General features: G+C 40.9%; 1 protein-coding gene across 1 annotated transcript in view; it reads left to right on the forward strand.

Annotated features, from left to right (window-relative positions):
- The first annotated feature begins 2,092 nt into the window (after window positions 1-2,092).
- Window positions 2,093-17,920, forward strand: part of A2ML1 (alpha-2-macroglobulin like 1) — a 42,538-nt gene continuing 26,710 nt past the window's right edge. The window contains 12 exon segments of the mRNA XM_049694904.1: window positions 2,093-2,251; window positions 2,738-2,921; window positions 3,232-3,394; window positions 4,119-4,171; window positions 11,553-11,573; window positions 12,294-12,453; window positions 13,092-13,176; window positions 13,670-13,796; window positions 14,279-14,393; window positions 14,721-14,830; window positions 15,837-16,004; window positions 17,549-17,776. Coding sequence (XP_049550861.1) covers window positions 2,124-2,251; window positions 2,738-2,921; window positions 3,232-3,394; window positions 4,119-4,171; window positions 11,553-11,573; window positions 12,294-12,453; window positions 13,092-13,176; window positions 13,670-13,796; window positions 14,279-14,393; window positions 14,721-14,830; window positions 15,837-16,004; window positions 17,549-17,776 — 1,542 coding nt within the window. The 5' untranslated portion in view covers window positions 2,093-2,123.

A 17,920-nucleotide genomic window follows, 5' to 3' on the forward strand; every position in this document is an offset into this window, starting at 1 on the left:
AGCTCATATTATGGGGCATTGTAATAGACTTAATGTTTTATTTTCCCAGCATCTTTACCCCAACTCACTTCTTTCTTCCTTTATTTATTTATTTTTTTAATTTTTTATTGTTTAATTCAACTTTTATTCACATAATCAACCCTTGGCTCTGACTCTCATTAGCTCTTATTAAACATCTCTGAGCCTTAGTTTCTTTTTTTTTTTTTTTTTTTTTTTGCGGTACGCGAGCCTCTCACTGTTGTGGCCTCTCCCGTTGCGGAGCACAGGCTCCGGACGCGCAGGCTCAGCGGCCATGGCTCACGGGCCCAGCCGCTCCGCGGCATGTGGGATCCTCCCGGACCGGGGCACGAACCCCTGTCCCCTGCATCGGCAGGCGGACTCTCAACCACTGCGCCATCAGGGAAGCCCCGTTTCCTTTTTTTTAAACTGTGATTTTCTTCCTTCCTCCCTTCCTTTCTCCCTCCCTCCCTCCCTGCCTCTCTCCCTCCTTCCTTCCTTCCTTCCGGCTGCACCGGGTCTTAGTTGTGGCACACAGGATCTTTTAGTTGAAGCATTCGAACTCTTAGTTGTGGCATGCATGTGGGATCTAGTTCCCCGACCAGGGATTGAACCCGGGCCCCCTGCCATGGGAGCGTGGAGTCTTACCCACCAGACCACCTGGGAAGTCCACAACACTTCTTTCTTTAGAGAATTTTTCCTCCCCAATTCCATGTGGCTCTATGGGGCTATCAATCACAGTAGCCTATCACTCAGGCCTCAGAATGACCCAGGAACTCCCAGTCATAGTAGCCTGGCTACAATGATTGATTCAGAAGTGAGCATGTGAAAGGAGGAACAAAATCTTCAGAAATTTCTATAACTTAGATGAAAATTTTTATCTACTGGGATCCTAGAGCTGGAGATTCTGGATTGAGGACTCACAGCTGCCATCTTTCCCACCACTTGAAGGAAATCCTATGTGCGGCAGGAGATGAACAAATAAGACAGAAAGATTGGGGGGGAAAATGAGTCCTGGCAGGATCAAGTCTCTAATTCCAGGTCATAAAGTTTTCAGAGTTTCTCTGGTTCAGTTCTTTCTTTATGTCTGATCCTCTCCAGTTATTCAAAACTCTTTTTTGTTTAAGTTGGCTTGATTTGGGTTGGTCATTGGTCCTAGAAAGTATCCTCACTAATTTGTACTTTAGGTGGCTTTCAGGAATTGCCATTATAAAGAACAATGGGAAGAAACTCAGAGTGGACACATTTTCTGTGTACGTGCCTGCTGTCATTCCCCATAAAAATACATTCCCAGAATAGGAGTCAGAGAATATGCAAATCTGAAAGGCTTTTGATGTGTATTGTGAAACTGCCCTTAAAGATTGTCCACTTTGTATTTCTTCTATAAGTTTATATGTTCCTATTTCCATACAGTCACAATAATACTTATTATTAATTTAAAAAATTCCCAGTTAGATAAATGTATACTTTTGTATTGATACTGCTCCCATTCCTGTGCTCCCAAATATGTCTTTTTTTTTTTTAAGTGAGTGAGTTTTTTGTTTTTTTAAAAAATTTATTTGTTTTTGGCTGTGTTGGGTCTTCGTTTCTGTGCGAGGGCTTTCTCTAGTTGCGGCGAGCGGGGGCCACTCTTCATCGCGGTGCGTGGGCCTCTCACTGTCGCGGCCTCTCGTTGCGGAGCACAGGCTCCAGACGCGCAGGCTCAGTAGTTGTGGCTCACGGGCCCAGTTGCTCCGTGGCATGTGGGATCGTCCCAGACCAGGGCTCGAACCCATGTCCCCCGCATTGGCAGGCGGACTCCTAATCACTGTACCACCAGCGAAGTCCCCCAAATAAGTCTTAATAGAATAATAAAAAGAGAAAAAAAGATCCAATGGGGATGGGAATTTGGAATAAAGCCAGAAAAAAGGGAAGGATCTAAAACTTGTTCTTAGAGTTTTACCGCTATGAATACTCAGCATGGTTTTTTTCCCCCCAAACAGGTTTTATAGACTGGCTGAGCCAGTGTGAATGTTTCAGGGAGAAATAAATTTGAGGAAGTGAATAGAAGCCCTACCCTGGTATACCACCTCTGCCTGAGGCCCCAAAAGGTGATTGGCTGCGGCATCAGCCATAGCTCCATATATATGCCACAGTGGGTGAGCAGACCTCTGGTTCCTGGTCCTGGGGAATCTGTCCCACCCGCAAAGATGTGGGCTCAACTCCTTTTAGGAATATTGGCCTTATTGCCAGCCATGGCAGAAAGACGCCCCCTGTAAGTGACTGGTGTCAGCGTTGATTTAGGGCAGGCGGCTTCTTTGTCTATCCTTCTCAAATATAACTATGGGGAACAGGAGATAACCTCTGGTTTATTTTAATTTCCTTCTCATCTTTTCCTTTCTCTGGTTTCACTTTTCCTTTACCCAGAGAGAAAAGGTAAGATGACAGGAAGAAACTTAAAAAAAAAATGATATTAAAATATAGTAGCCTCCTAGTACCCTGTTCTCTGTAAGAGAACTAATTTCCTCCGTGGTACCCTAGGTCCAGGTTCTCAATGATGGTCTACTGGTGGGAGGTTTAAGGCTGTAAACTGAGTTATTTGTTACTTTTCTGCTTCTCCCTTATAGAAAATAAGGCTCATAAAGACAGGGGCTTGGTCTGTTTAATTCATTGCTTTATGCTGAGTGCTCAGGAGAGGGATTAATTTTGTATTAAATAGATGTATCATTACTGCCCTGAAATCCTTTTGCTTCTTCAACAGAAACTACCTGGTGACATTACCAGCTCTTCTTAAGTTCCCTTCTACTCAGAAGGTTTGTTTGGATCTGAGCCCTGGGTACGATGATGTAAAATTTACTATCAGTCTGGAGACCAAGGGCAAGACCCACACATTGCTAACACATTCTGGATCGGAGACGAAGCTCTTGCATTGCAAGTCCTTTTCAGTAAGTACAGGCTTAGCCCAACTGTAGTCCTCAACTTTCCTATTCTCCTTCCTGGGTATTCACTATAATTTCTCTTTAAGTATGTTTTCTGTAATTTTACTCTTGCCATGGCCTTTAAACCTATCTCTCCTAAACTTCAATTCCTGGACATAACTTCTGATATTATCCTCTGGCAACTTTTTAATGGCTCTACCCTTGCTACCCCTATCTAACTCATTTCTTTCCTTTGATTCTCCCTCTTGGGTTGAGACGGGTTGATTCTGTTCCCCCAGTCTCCTACTCCTTCCCAGAGCTCCCTTGTCTTGGCTAGGTACCACTTCCTTCTGGTGGCACAGAAGAAGTAGCCACGGTCCGGGTGAGAGGAACTGGAAATAAAATCAACTTTGAGGAGAAGAAAAGGGTTCTAATTCAGAGGCAGCAGAATGGCATCTTTATACAAACGGACAAACCTGTCTATAACCCAGGGCAGCAAGGTAAGAGGCACACAGATGGGATGAGACAAAAGCCTGGGAACAGCTGCACCCATCGGTAGAGGGGCTTTGTGGGTTGGTGGCAGGCCGGTGGACCAAGGAAGAGAGGGGGGTCTGGAGGGATGAAGGGTTATGGGTGTTGAATACATGCAGTACTACAAACGCAAAAGACTAGTTGGTGGAGTTGCTACTGTGTGTGTGTATCTAAAACAAAATACAGGGAAGTCCCCCGGTGGTCCAGTGATTAGGACCCGGTGCTTTCACTGCTGTGGGCCTGGGTTTGATCTCTGGTCGGGGGACTAAGATTCCACAAGCCGAGTGGTGCAGCCAAAACCACAAATAAGTCAATAAATAAAATAAAACAAAATACACATTTCTCTTGGAATGGAATTTGGCAGGTGTAACTGGATCCTTGGTTCTCACAGCAAGCTGCTTGTGTACAAATCAGAGAGCATCATCAAGGGCATTTGGCCGGAGCCCTGTGATTCGTATTTGTTCCTTCTGCCTTAGAAGGGGATTCCATTCTGAGGTTTCACAGTCAGGAGCCAGGAAGAAAAACCGTTTGGGGTGTGAGCTCTCTGTCAGACTAGGTTTTATTACAAAAGTAAAACCTGATGGGATTTTGCTGACTAAGAAGTATGTGTGAGGAAGCAGAAAGGGTAGAAGAAAGAAAGATTCTGAGAGGGGAAAAGAATCTCCTTTGCTAATGATGCCTGTTTCCTTCTAGTGCATTTTCGCATCGTCACCCTCACCAGCAACTTTGTTCCAGTGAATGACCAGGTGAGAATTTAGTTGGGAAGAGGGACAGGGAAAGGGAAAGGGGTAGGGCTGACTGAGAGAGAAGAGAGAAGAGAAGAGATTCTTTCCGGGGTGGGGAGGCCCTCTAGGTGCAGAACGCTTGTGGGAACTGGAGTTCTAGACTCCGGGCACACATCCAAATCATCCCCGCCCTTGTCTGCCTGAAAACATGCAGAGGCATCTAGCTGACATGTTTGATAGCTGAGAACATCAATTAGGTTAACATTCCTGAGAGATGGTTCCATTTGCTGCTGTTTTTAAAAGAGTTTCTTGCAAACTTCAAGACTTTCCTTCCAGGAGTGACACCTAGTGGCTTTGCAGTTCAAATACTAAGAAATAATTCAGGAGTGTATTTAACAGAAGGAAGAAATAAGAATATCCACCCCCACCATCTTTTTTTTTTTTGCTATGAGGCAAGGTAATTTATAGAGCAGACAATTCTTTTAAGGTAAAGTTCTGTTGCCAAAGGTAAAAATGTGGTAACATTTGGTGAATACTTAAATTTTCCTTGAACTACCTGATCGCTAGAATCATTAGCCTTATGATAGGTTTGCTCTCAATTTTTTTTTTCTTGTGTCATTTCTAAGTGCTTTTGAAAGACCTCTCAGACACTCCTGGCTGTCTTCTTTTTCCTTCAGTTACAGCCCATGTATTCAAATGAAAATTTAAAAGATAATTTTGGAGAAAGCATTACTTATATTTCCATCTCCATGTTTTCAGAACTGCTGTTTCCTTTCCCAGTGCACAGGGAAGCTGTAAGCTTATTATTAATTGGTAGCCTCCTCCAACCACTACTTTCTTTCCCGATTTAGAATTCTTTTCAGTTTCTTCTTCGTATCAGCTGTATTCTTTATCAGTTGGGTGTAATATTAAGTACTTACTTCTTAAACAGAGTGTTGATTCCAGAGCTGAAAAGAGGGTATGCAAGGGTTAAAGTGTAGCCACAGCCAGTTATTTTAGACTCTACTGCCCCCTGGAGGTTGATCTCATTAGCTACCCCTCTTACATTATCTTTCCTATGCTCAAATTGAGCCGAATTGCTGAGGGGTGCTCTGATTTCCATAGCTATGCTCTATTTCTGTTGTCAAATTACTCCTTCCTCCTCACACCATTTCTTTAGTCAGCCCCTGCTCCAAGTTCCAACTTGAAATACTGAAAATTTGAAACACTGAATTTGAAACTCCAAATGAAACACTGAAATTAACTAAACATTTTTTTACTCGGTAACAGAGTGACAAAAATTGTGAGTTTACAAAGTTCAGGATTTTATCCTCAAGCAACTGAAGCATACATGATACTAACTGATTCTATCTAACTTGGTTGCTACACCCATTTATTCAGAAACCTCAGGCAGCTTCCAGTGCAAATGCTATCTTCCTAGTTGAACACTTGTTTCCTTCCAGAGACTGCTTCTGCCTGACTGGTGTCCAAATCTGCTTCTTGACTCCCTGTGTGAGAAAAGTACTTTGCTATCTGAGGAACTGGTTTCTTTTGTTTGTTGTGTTTTTTTGTAGAATTTATAGCAGTCCACAGTAATTTCAGTGATACTTGCCTCCTTATTGTATAAAGAGCCCGGTTTGTACATGTCCTATTCTTCCCTTAAGGAAGGAGGGCAGAATATTCTCCCCACCCCTTAACTGCCACCCTAAATGTGCCACTTTGGCATGTGGATTATTTTGAGCTGAAGGCAATCAAGGTCCCAGAGAGTCAGGAGAAACTTTTACTTCTTTCTTAAATGCCTAAAAGAATGTAAATGGGGGTGGGGGTGTGTGTATGTGTGGGATTGGGCCAGAAAGAGAGCTATTACCTGAGATAACTGTTTTTTACTTTCCAGTTTTATTGAGATATAATTGGCATACAGTACTGTATGATACAGTACTGTATCACAATAAGGTTAGTGAACATCTATCATCTCATATAGATACAAAATTAAGGAAGTAGAAAAAAATTTTCCTTGTGATGAGAACTCTTAGGATTTAATCTCTTAGCAACTTCTATATATAACATGCAGCAGTGTGAATTATATTTATCAGATTATATATTATACCCCTAGTACTTATGTCTCCTGTAACTGGAAGTTTGTACCTTTTTTTTTGTGTGTGGTACACGGGCCTCTCACTGTTGTGGCCTCTCCCGTTGCGGGGCACAGGCTCCAGACGTGCAGGCTCAGCGGCCATGGCTCACAGGCCCAGCCGCTCCGCGGCATGTGGGATAGTCCTGGACCGGGACACAAACCCGTGTCCCCTGCATCGGCAGGCGGACTCTCAACCACTGCGCCACCAGGGAAGCCCGGGAGTTTGTACCTTTTGACCGTCTTCATCCAATTCCCCATCCCCCCATCCCCTGACTTGGTAGCAAAAAATCTGATCTTTTTCTTTGCCAGGCCTCATGGCTTGCAGGATCTTAGTTCCCTGACCAAGGATTGAACCTGGGCCTTCGGCAGTGAAAGCGCCAAGTCCTAATCATGTACCGCAGGGAATTCCCAAATCTGATCTTTTTCTATGAGTTTGTTTATTTTTTAAGTATAATTGACCTACAACACTATGTTAGTACCTGTTACATCACATAATGATTTGATATTGCTAAACATTTCAAACTGATCTCCATAAGTCCAGTTGTCATCTGTCATCCTACAAAAATATTACATAGATTTGGACTATACTCCCCACACTGTGCATTTCATACCCATGACTCATTTATTTTGCAGCTGGAAATTTGCACCTCTTAATCACCCTCAACTATTTCTTTCCTTTCTGCACCCCACACCCCTCTGACAACCACCAGTTTGTTCTCTGTATCTATGACTCTGTTTCTGTTTTGTTATGCTTGTTCATTTGTTTTGTTTTTTAGATCCCACATCTAAGTGACATCATACAGTATTTGTCTTTCTCTGTCTGGCTTATTTCACTTAGTATAATGCCCTCTAGGTCCATCCATGTTGTTGCAAATGGCAAGATTTCATTTTTTTTTATGGCTGAGTAATATTCCATTATATATATATATATATATATATATATATATATATATATATATATTACATCTTCTTTTTAAAATTTTTTGGTTGCATTGGGTCTTCATTGCTGCGTGGGCTTTCTCTAGTTGTGGCGAACGGGCTACTCTTTGTTGCACTGCATGGGCTTCTCATTGCGGTGGCTTCTCTTGTTGTGGAGCACGGGCTCTAGGCATGCAGGCTTCAGTAGTTGCAGTGCGTGGACTCAGTAGTTGTGGCTCGCGGGCTCTAGAGCACAGGTTCAGTAGTTGTGGCACATGGGCTTAGTTGATCTGTGGCATGTTGGATCTTCCCAGACCAGGGCTTGAATCCGTGTCCCCTGCATTGGCAGGTGGATTCTTAACCACTGCGCCACCAGGGAAGTCCTGCCCTTTTTTCTTTTTTATTAGGTTGCTTTTTTTGATGTTGAGTTGTATGAAATCTTTGTATATTTTGGATATTATCCCTTTATCAGATATATCATTTGTAAATATCTTCTCCCATTCAGTAGGCAGCCTTTTCATTTTGTTGATAGTTTCCTTCACTGTGAAAAAGCTTTTTAGTTTGATGTAGTGCCATTAAACATTTTTTGCTTTTTCTTCCCCTACCTGAGGAGACATATCCAAAAAATAATTACTAAGACCAATGTCAAAGAGTTTACTGCCTATGTTTTCTTGTAAAATTTTTATGGTTTCAGGTTTAACATTTAAGTCTTTAATCCATTTTGAATTTATTTTTGTGTATGGTGTGAGAGAGTAGACCACTTTGATTCTTTTGCATGTAGCTGTCCAGCTTTCCCAGCGCCATTTCTTGAAGAGGATGTCTTTTCCCCATTATATATTCTTACCTCCTTTGTTGTAGATTAATTGCCCATATATGTGTGGGCTCATTTCTGGGCTCTCTATTCTATTCCATTGATCTATGTATCTGGTTTTGTGCCAGTACCATACCATTTTGATTACTATAGGTTTGTAGTATAGTTTGAAATCAGGGAGCATGATGACTGCAGCTTTGTTCTTCTTTCTCAAGATTGTTTTGGCTATTTGGCCTCTATTGTGTTTCCATACAAAGTTTAGAATTATTTATTCTAGTTCTGTGAAAAATGCCATTGGTATTTTGATAGGGATTGCATTGAGTCTGTAGATTGCCTTGGGTAGTATGGTCATTTTAACAATATTAATTCTTCCAATCCATGAACATGTTATATCTTTCCATTGTTTGTATCATCTTCAATTTCTTTCATCAGTGTCTTATAGTTTTCTGAGTACTGGTCTTTTACTTCCTCAGATTTACTCCTAGGTATTTTATTCTTTTTGATGTGATTGTAATTGGGATCATTTTCTTAATTTCTCTTTCTGATAATGTGTAGAAATGAAACAGATTTCTGTATATTAATTTTGTATCTGTAACCTCACCAAATTTATTGGTGAGTTTTAGTTATTTTTTTGGTGGCATCTTTAGGATTTTCTATGTATAGTATCAGGCTGTCTATAAACAATGACAGTTTTACTTCTTTGGGAATCAATGTCTTGCTCCTGATCTTAGAGGAAGTGCTTTCAGCTTTTCACTGTTGAGTATGATGTTAGCTGTGGGCTTGTCATATATGGCCTTTATTATGTTGAGGTATGTTCCCTGTATACCCACTTTGTTGAGAGTTTTTTTTTTAAATTATAAATGGATGTTTAATCTTGTCAAAAGCTTTTTATGTATCTGTTGAGATGGTCACATGATTTTTATTCTTCAATTTGTTTGGTGTTTCACATTGATTGATTTGTGGGTATTGAACCACCCTTGCATCCTTAAGATAAATTCCACTTGATCATGTTGTATGATCCTTTTAATGTACTGTTGGATTTGGTTTGCTAACATTTTATTGAAGCTTTTTGCATCCATGTTCATCAGTGATATTGGCCTTTAATTTTCTTTTTTTGTGATATCTTTGTCTGGTTTTGCTATCAGGGTGCTGCTGACCTCATAGAATAAGTTGTAAAGCATTCCTTCCTCTGCAATTTTTTGGAATAGTTTGAGAACTCTTCTCTAAACGTTTGATAGAAGTCATCTATGAAGCCATCTGGTCCTGAACTTCTGTGTGTTGGGAGTTTTTAAAAAATTACTGATTCAATTTTATTAATGATAATTGGTCTGTTCATATTTTCTGTTTCTTCCAGTTTAGTCTTGGGAGATTGTACATTTCTAGAAATTTGTCCATTTCTTCTAGGTTGTCCATTTTATTGATGGGTGATTATTCATGGTAATCTCTTACAAACCTTTGTATTTCTGAGGTGTTGATTGTCACTTCTCCTTTTTCATTTTTGGTTTTATTAATTTGGGCCCTCTCTTTTTTTTCTTGATGAGTCTGGCTAAAGGCTTATCAATTTGTTTATCTTTTTTGAGGAATCAGCTCTTAGTTTCATTGATCTTTTCTTTTCTTTTTTTTTTTTTGCCTCTATTTCATTTATTTCTGCTCTGATCTTTATAATTTCCTTCCACTAACTTTGGGTTCTGTTTGTTCTTCTTTTCTAGTTCCTTTAGATATAAGGTTAGGTTGTGGGGGTTTTTTGAGATTTTTCTTATTTCCTGAGGTAGGCTTGTATTACTATAAACTTCCCTCTTAGAATTGCTTTTGCTGCATCCCATAGATTTTGTATCATTGTGTTTTTGTTTTTGTTGTCTCCAAGTATTTTATTTTTTGATTTTTTTCAGTGATCCATTGGTTGTCTAATAACATGTTGGTTAACCTCCATGGGTTTATGTTTTTTGCTGTTTTTATCTTGTAGTTGATTTTTAGTCTCATAGTGTCATGGTTGAAAAAGATACTTGATATGATTTCAGTTTTCTTAAATTTATTGAGATTCTTTTTGTGGCCTGTCATGTGTCTATCATGCTATAATGTTCAATGTACACTTGAAAAGAATGTGCATTTGGCTGCTTTTGGATAGAATGTTCTATATTATATTATATATATATAAATATATCTCTCTATATGTTCATATATATATGAACATATATATGTTCATTTGGTCTAATAAGTCATTTAAAGCCACTGTTTCCCTACTGAGTTTCTTTCCGGATGACCTGTCCATTGATGTACATGGGGTGTTAAAGTCCCCTACTATTATTGTGTTACTGTCAATTCCTCCCTTTATATCTGTTAATATTTGCTTTATTTATTTAGGTGCCTGCATCTTTTAAAAGTGTATCTTAAATAATCATCATATTATTATAACACCTTAGAAAATTAACAATAATTATTTAATATCATTTAATGTTCAGTTCTAATTTTTCCAAATAACTGAGTTTTTTTTTCCAAACTATGATCTGATCAAATTCATGCATTACATTTGATTGTTACATTTCAAAAATTTCTCTTAATCTAAACAAATCCCCCTTATTTTCTTATTAGATTGATTTTTTTTTTTTTTTGAGAGAGAGAGGGTGAGAGAGAGATCAGGCTAGATGACTTATAGAATGTCCGCATTCTGGAATATGATATTGACTTTTGAGGAAGCCTAGTTGTCTTATGGAATATTTGATATTCTTGATTTGCCTGATTATTTCCTTACTGTGTAATATAACTTGTTCCTTTATCTTCTGGAAGTAGCTCTGAAGTCTTAATTAGGTTTAAGCTAAACTTTCGGTAAAAAATATTTGGTGAAAGAAAAATAGGTAATGCTGTGAACCTCAAATACATCTCTGGAGGCACATAATGTCAGGTTGTCCCATTATTAGTGATGGTGAGTTTGATTACTTAGTTAAGGTGATGACAGCCTAATTTCTCCAATGATAAGGTGTGTCCTTTTTTGAAATTAGCAAGTAATTTTGGTGTGACACTTTGACAACTAGCACAATGACTCATTCTCCAATTAAACTTAGTGGTTTTAATATCCATTTGCTTGAGGAAATGGTACATGACCCTTTGATGGAGCTCTTTTAAACATTTTTTTTTTTTAAGAAGTTATTTTGCAATGCTTGAAAGGTTCCTGCCCACTGGCATTCAGAAAGTGGAAGAGGAGGCCAGGAGAACGTCAGCTACCAAGAAGAGGTTTAAACACGGTGGAGCCCCCAGATACTAATATTTTCTCTTAGGGCAAAGAGCTCAGTCACAGAGCACTGACGGATGCTGAGGGTCTGAAGTTCCATTTCTTCAAATTTTTTGGAGACTGGCAATCCCTTTAGGAAAGCTCTTCTCTCTCCTCCGGCAGCCAGTAAGCCTTTGCCCCACTGTTACTCTTACCAGGGCACAAAAGAGACATTTAGAAAGGAAGGAGTGGGCAACAGAGGAAGAGAGAGGCCTTCGTGAACTTTTTGCTTTCAGCAAGCCTACCCTTATTGATGGTTCTTCTTTAACCCATATTATCTGGTTTTCCTTTTCAGTACTCCATTGTGGAACTGCAAGTAAGTAGAAGTTTCTTTTTCTTTTCTGTCAGTTGTGGAGAAGGTGGTTGGTGCTAAAGCTTGAAGTCAGCAACGACTCTGGGATCTTGGCCCAGAGCCTGAGACTCTGCACCAGCACAAAGTACCTGCAATCCCGCCTAAGCTGTGCCTGTTCTCTTGCCTCTGCCCACCCTGCCCCTCTCAGTGTTAAACCTCTGTAAATAAGGACACCAACCTCTATAGTGATGAACCTTCCTACTCTGATGCCTGTACCTTCTCTGTACTGTATCAATCCAACGAGGGTTTGTTCTGTACTCTTAGTCTTTGGGTTGGCTATTATCACAGACACTCAACCATTGAACATGACAAGAATACCTGTGAGAAGTATTAAGAAGGCGAAATTCCTCACAGCTTCTCCTCCATTTTTCTGTCAAATTACCTATCATTCAGGTATCTTACAATCAGTCCCCTCAGCATTGCCCCACTTAAGGGACCAAGAATAATCACTCTTTGTAAAGGGCATCCTAAAGCCCACTTTCTGAAACATGATAACATTTTAAAGGACTCAGTCTGATTGTTTGTATCCACAAGGGCCCTTTTCTTCCTGGACACAGACCATGGGGGTCACGAGCGATGGGTGGGATTCTTTAGGTTCTTTTTGCTTCTTTACCTGCTTTCTGCAGTGCAGGGTGGGAATCAAAGAGGCAGGCACGTCATGGGATTTCTTTTTAATGGACACAGGATCCAAACGACAATAGGATTGCACAGTGGCTGAACGTGGTGCCCAGGGAAGGCATTGTAGACCTGTCCTTCCAACTGGCACCAGAGGCGACGCTGGGCACCTACAGTGTGGCTGTGGCAGAGGGCAAGACCTTTGGCACCTTCAGTGTGGAAGAATATGGTAGGTGGGAGAATTAGTAGGTCAAAGTGTTGGACATAATCTTGTGTCAAAATCAGCAAAGGTCAAGTAAAATCTGTTAGGAACTAGGTCCAAGATGGTGGAAGATTTGACTTCCAGTGGACCTTGAGCCTCATTATACGCTCATTGTAACACATTAGCATCAGCTAAGTGGCACACCCACCAGAGCCATGACAGTTCCCAGGCCGACCATCAAAGATCAAAAAGTGGACAGTGGCCCAATTACTGGAAATCTCTGCCCCGTCCCCAAAATAGTTGGAATAATCCTCCCGCTCATTAGCCTTTGAAATTACCCAGCTCATAAAAACTAACTGCCCCATATTCTTGGGCCTCTCGCCTTCTGAAATGGCCCACACTCTATCTGTGGAGTGTGTTTCTCTCTAAATAAATCCACTTCTTATCTAAAAACAACAACAAAAAAAAACCCAGAGGGATTATTTATTCCTTTTAGTGCTAAACCGGCTGATAACTTCAGGAGCATTTTACCTTAATAATGCCCTGTTAATTTAATTAGCTAATTAATTATCACTGCTTTATACCCCTCTACTTTAAACTACCTCTTTTTGACCACTACCTGTATGGTAAAACCTTCTTCCTCTTCGTTTTCCATCTCTCTCCAGTGCTGCCTAAGTTTAAGTTGGAAGTGGTGGAACCCAAACAGTTATCAATGGTCGACGATTCTTTTTTGGTGAAAATTTGCTGTAGGTAAGAATAAAGCTCTGGATCCAGTGAGGATTAAAGCTATATTGAGAGATGTTGTGAGGGAGTGTTATGGAAAGAGGGATTGTGGAGGTAGCAGCTAATCCTTGGGATGCTTTATGTAGTCCAGAGTCAAGAGTTCTGCAAGAACACATGTTCTAATTGTGCTTCTGTCCTTACTTTCCACTGCTGTCTCAGCCAGCATTATTGATTTAGTGTCTCCTTTGTACAGAGCACAATATTGAATCCCATGGGGAAATAGGAGTAAGGAAAAAGAAAGACACTGTTGTTGTCCTTTGGATGGTATTTATTGTGAAATGGCAATACTCTAAGGCTTTGAGCAAAGCAGGGATGTGAATGAGAGCTGGAGAAGGCTAGGACTGTCAGAGTACTTCCAGAGGTGGGAATGTGAGAGAGAAGGAAAAGTGGTGTTTGGAGGAGGAGGGTTGGATCGTAAGTAGAATTACCCAACTCTGACTCTCATGCTTTTCTGGGTTAGGTACACCTATGGAAAGCCCGTGCCTGGGATAGTGCATGTATCAGTGTGTCAAAAGGCATATATTTACTGGTCTCCAAGGTCAGAAGGGGAATTCCTGTCTGACAGATGCAAGAATATCTCTGGAAAGGTGAGTAAATGGGATGTGGAAAAGGAACCTTAGTTCCTATGTCCTAAAGAGTAAGTAAGCACCAATATAGAAAAGTGGTTAAAAACAAACAAACAAACAAAAACCCAAAGTAGAAAGCATTTCACATGGTTATTATCCCAGTTCCAAAGAACAAGGCAGTCTTTTTTATCCCCACGAAAGATAAAGCCTTTTAGAATCTGCCTTGGAATCAAGAAATTAACCTAAACCCTTGGGAGATAAAATTTTCCTGTCCTGAAGTGGGTTCTTTTCTCCTCATATCTTGGAACTTCCAAGTTGCTTTATAATTATATATGTGTGGGTATATACTTCATGTTATGGGATGGGGTTTCTATCTTAAAATTGGAGAAATGAAAGTATAGAGATGAGAACTTATTTTCTTCTACAGGACATCATGAAATGGAAGTAAAGATTAGGTTATTCATCCTCTCTCTCCCTCTCTCTCTCTCTGATTGTGTCATTAGACTGACAAAGCAGGATGCCTCTCAGCTTCTGTGGCCATGTCTACCTTCAACTTCACTGATCATTCTTACGGATGGGACATCAGTATCGTGGCTACTATGGTGGAAGAAGGGACAGGTAAGTGAGATGCTCCTTGGTTCATTAAGAAAAGAGAAGGGAAAAGAGCTGTCCCAGAGCCAGACCTACTCAGAGGAGTCAAGACCCACCCTCATCGCTGTTTGGAAGGGACTCTGTTCCTAGTTCACAGTCAAAGGGAAATGCCAGATTCCCTCTGCCATCCACTCCCTGAAAAGTTTGAGGAGGAGGAGTTGGTTTGGATCTTTGGCCAGAAATATATTCAGCTTCCTACTTCCAGTGGCACCATCCTTTCAGGGATTTTATGTTAAACATGAAGGTGAGGATATCAGGTTTTTAGATCATCATACATCTGGTTTCCCTCTGCAGGAGTGGAGGCCAATACCACTCGGTATATCGACGTTTCTTCATGAAGGGGCTCAATGACCTTTGAAGACACCAATTATTATTATTACCCTAATTTCCCCTTCAGTGGAAAGGTATGTTAAAACTTGTCTCTGCACAGACAAAAAAATGCTTAACCATCCACTGTCACCTCCTTCCGGTACACATATGATAATAGCTAACTTAGCATTGTTCGAAGTACTTTATGTGTATTCACTTGTTTAATCTTTACAACAATCCTGAGTTAGGCACTGTTATTGGCCCCACTTTACAAATAAGGAGGCTGAGGCACAGAGAGGTTAAATGATTTTCCCAAGGTCATAAGCTCGTAAGTGTTAACTATGATCAAAGCCAGGCAGCCTGCCTCAGAGTATGTGCTTAACTCCTTGCACTGTGTGTCCTTAATCTCGTATGACACGTGCCTTGAATATTAATGTGACTTCAGTGCCCTTCCTCATGCCAGGGGTTCACATTCTCATGTTTAAATCTTTGAATTTTAGAGCTGCAAGTTATCTGGAGAGATCATCTAGTCTGAGCTTCTGCATCTAGGCAAGGTTAATATCAAGCTTCCTGTGACAGAGAGCCATTCATAGCTCCTGAAGCATTGTTTTTAGAGATTTAAAAATTGGTAGTGTTTTCTTGCTGATTCCTAGCAATCTACCCCTCTCTCCAGCTTAGCTTTCTTCACTTCCCAAACAACTGCTGAACACAAGAATGTTGTACATATTTAGATCCATTTATTCCTTAGTCATCTTTTCTCTAGACCAAGAGTAGATCCAGACTTTCTTAAAGCCTAAGGATTATACAATTTAGGAGTGGAAGGGGTCTCTCTGTAGGAAAATGAAAGCAAAAAAAATGTACAGAGGCTTGGCAGGGGTGTATGCAAATGAAGGGCCCTGACGCTTCATAACCCATGTGGCAAATCTACTTCTGCTCCCTGCCAAGCTACTTCTGTGTGTTTTTCAATTCCTCATAGATCCTACTTTCCAACCCCTACTTTCCACATTTACCTTTCTCTGGACTCTTTCCTGAAATGTATTCTTACAGTTTCAAACTTACACTAAACCTGACTCTAATGCCCTAATGACCTTCACCCCTCAGATAAGAGTTAGGGGCCATGATGACTCCCCCCTCAAGCGTCATACAGTGTTTCTGATGATTCGTGGCGAAAAAGGAACCATGAAGCAGACCCTAACGACTGACGATGAAGGTCTTGCTGCCTTCGAGCTGGACACGGCTAATTGGGACGGGAAAGGCATTTCTCTGGAGGTAAGCACTGGGAGGTCCAGCTTTCCAGGAAGGAAGGCCTCCCTGAAGGAAAACGTCAAAATTTTCCTTTTCCCCCCACTACACCACCACCCACCACCCCTGGGGAATTCCATCTCCCCTATTCACCGGTCCTGCCCTTCAGCTGACAAAAAGTTTTTCTTAGATCCCATTTTTAATAACAATCAAATAAATGACCTTCAGATAAAAATTGCTATTTCTACTAATTCATTTTATAACTTAACTCCATCTCTATCTGATCCTTTATTTGAAATCAGATTAGGGAGGAAAAAGTGGTTCAGAGTCATCTTCTTCCTCCTATTCCCCTTTTCCCTCTTTCTGTTGCTCATTAAAATAACAAAGAAGAGAATTCTAGGTTTTGCATAACTTATAGGGAAGGTTACTTGTATCAGTTATCAGTTGCCACACACTACTGCTTAGCAGACAACTACAGAACTTTAGTGTACACAACAGGAAGTGTTTATTGCTCCTGTAGCTGGTTAGACAGAAGGGCAGCTCTACCGATCTTGGTGGACTTCCTTGTCTGTAGGTCAGCTGACTGTAGGCTGGCGCTCCACACGTCTCACAATCCACCGAGCTAGCCCAGGTATATTCCCATGGCAGTGAAGCGATGCAAGAGCGAAAGCAGACATGCAAGAGCAAAGCAGACGTTCAAGGGCTTTTCTAAGGCTCTACTTATCTTGCGTATGCTAACACCCATTCCCAAGAACAAGTCACATGGTAGGTCCACAGTTAGACTAAAAGGGCACACTTGGTAAAGTGGACTTCCCTGGTGGTGCAGTGGTTCAGACTCTGCGCTCCCAATGCAGGGAGCCTGGGTTCGATCCCTGGTCGTGGAACTAGATCCCACATGCATGCTTCAACTAAGAGTTCGAATGCCACAACTAAGGAGCCCGCCGGCCGCAACTAAGGAGAACGTGTGCTTCAACTAAAGGATCCGGCAAGCCACAACTAAGGAGCCTGCTTGCCCCAGCTAAGACCTGGTGCAACCAAATAAAATAAATAAAATTAAGAAAAAAAAAACTATAAAAAAGGATGTTGCTATGGGGAGGGATGAAGAATTGAAGCCTTTAATGCAATCATCCAGCTACACTACTCAAGCAAATACATATTATTTCTGCTCTGGCTAATTTATGTATTTCTGTACTCTAGGCATCATTCAATCACTCCACTTAGAAATGATTATTATCCTCTATAACTAGTTTTCTTACCTCTGAGATATATCCTTTAATTTCTTAGTCACAGTTATCTCTTCCCTGCTTCAGTCTGTGAAGGTATATCAGCCACAATTTCCTGCTTCCTGACAACTATAATTCAGCCCTTATTTTACTCCCCTTTGTACCAACATGCTGCTGCATATAACCACTATTATGGACTCCTCAAATATTCTTGGTTGAACCTCTAGTGAAATATCTACATGCCATTCTTAGGCAGTACAGATTTGAGAATCATAACAAGTCCATGGGGTCAATATGGTTGGGGTACATGAATTTTAAGGCCTTTTTTTCTCTCTCTCTCTTTCTCAGGGCATGTTCGAATTGGAAGAAACGGCATATGATTCAGAAGAAATGCCTCCTTACTACCACAATGCCTACCTGTACCTGGACCCCTTCTACAGCACAACTCGCAGCTTCCTTGCCCTCCACCGGCCAAATGGCATCTTGGAATGTGGCCGGCCCCAGGAAGTGCTGGTGGAGTATTACATCGATCCAGCTGATGCAGAACCTGACCAGGAAGTCATCTTCTCCTACTATGTGAGACTGGGAAATGGGGATGGGTGAGAGTGTGTTGGGAAGGAAAGGGAATAAAGACAGTGAGCTAGACGGGGTGAACAGACAGTCTGGATAGAGATATAATGCAAGCCACGTAGATAATTTCTAAATTTTTAGAAGCCACAT

The sequence above is a fragment of the Orcinus orca genome, chromosome 11 (genome assembly GCF_937001465.1).
Source record: "Orcinus orca chromosome 11, mOrcOrc1.1, whole genome shotgun sequence".
Classification (NCBI taxonomy): Eukaryota; Metazoa; Chordata; class Mammalia; order Artiodactyla; family Delphinidae; genus Orcinus; species Orcinus orca.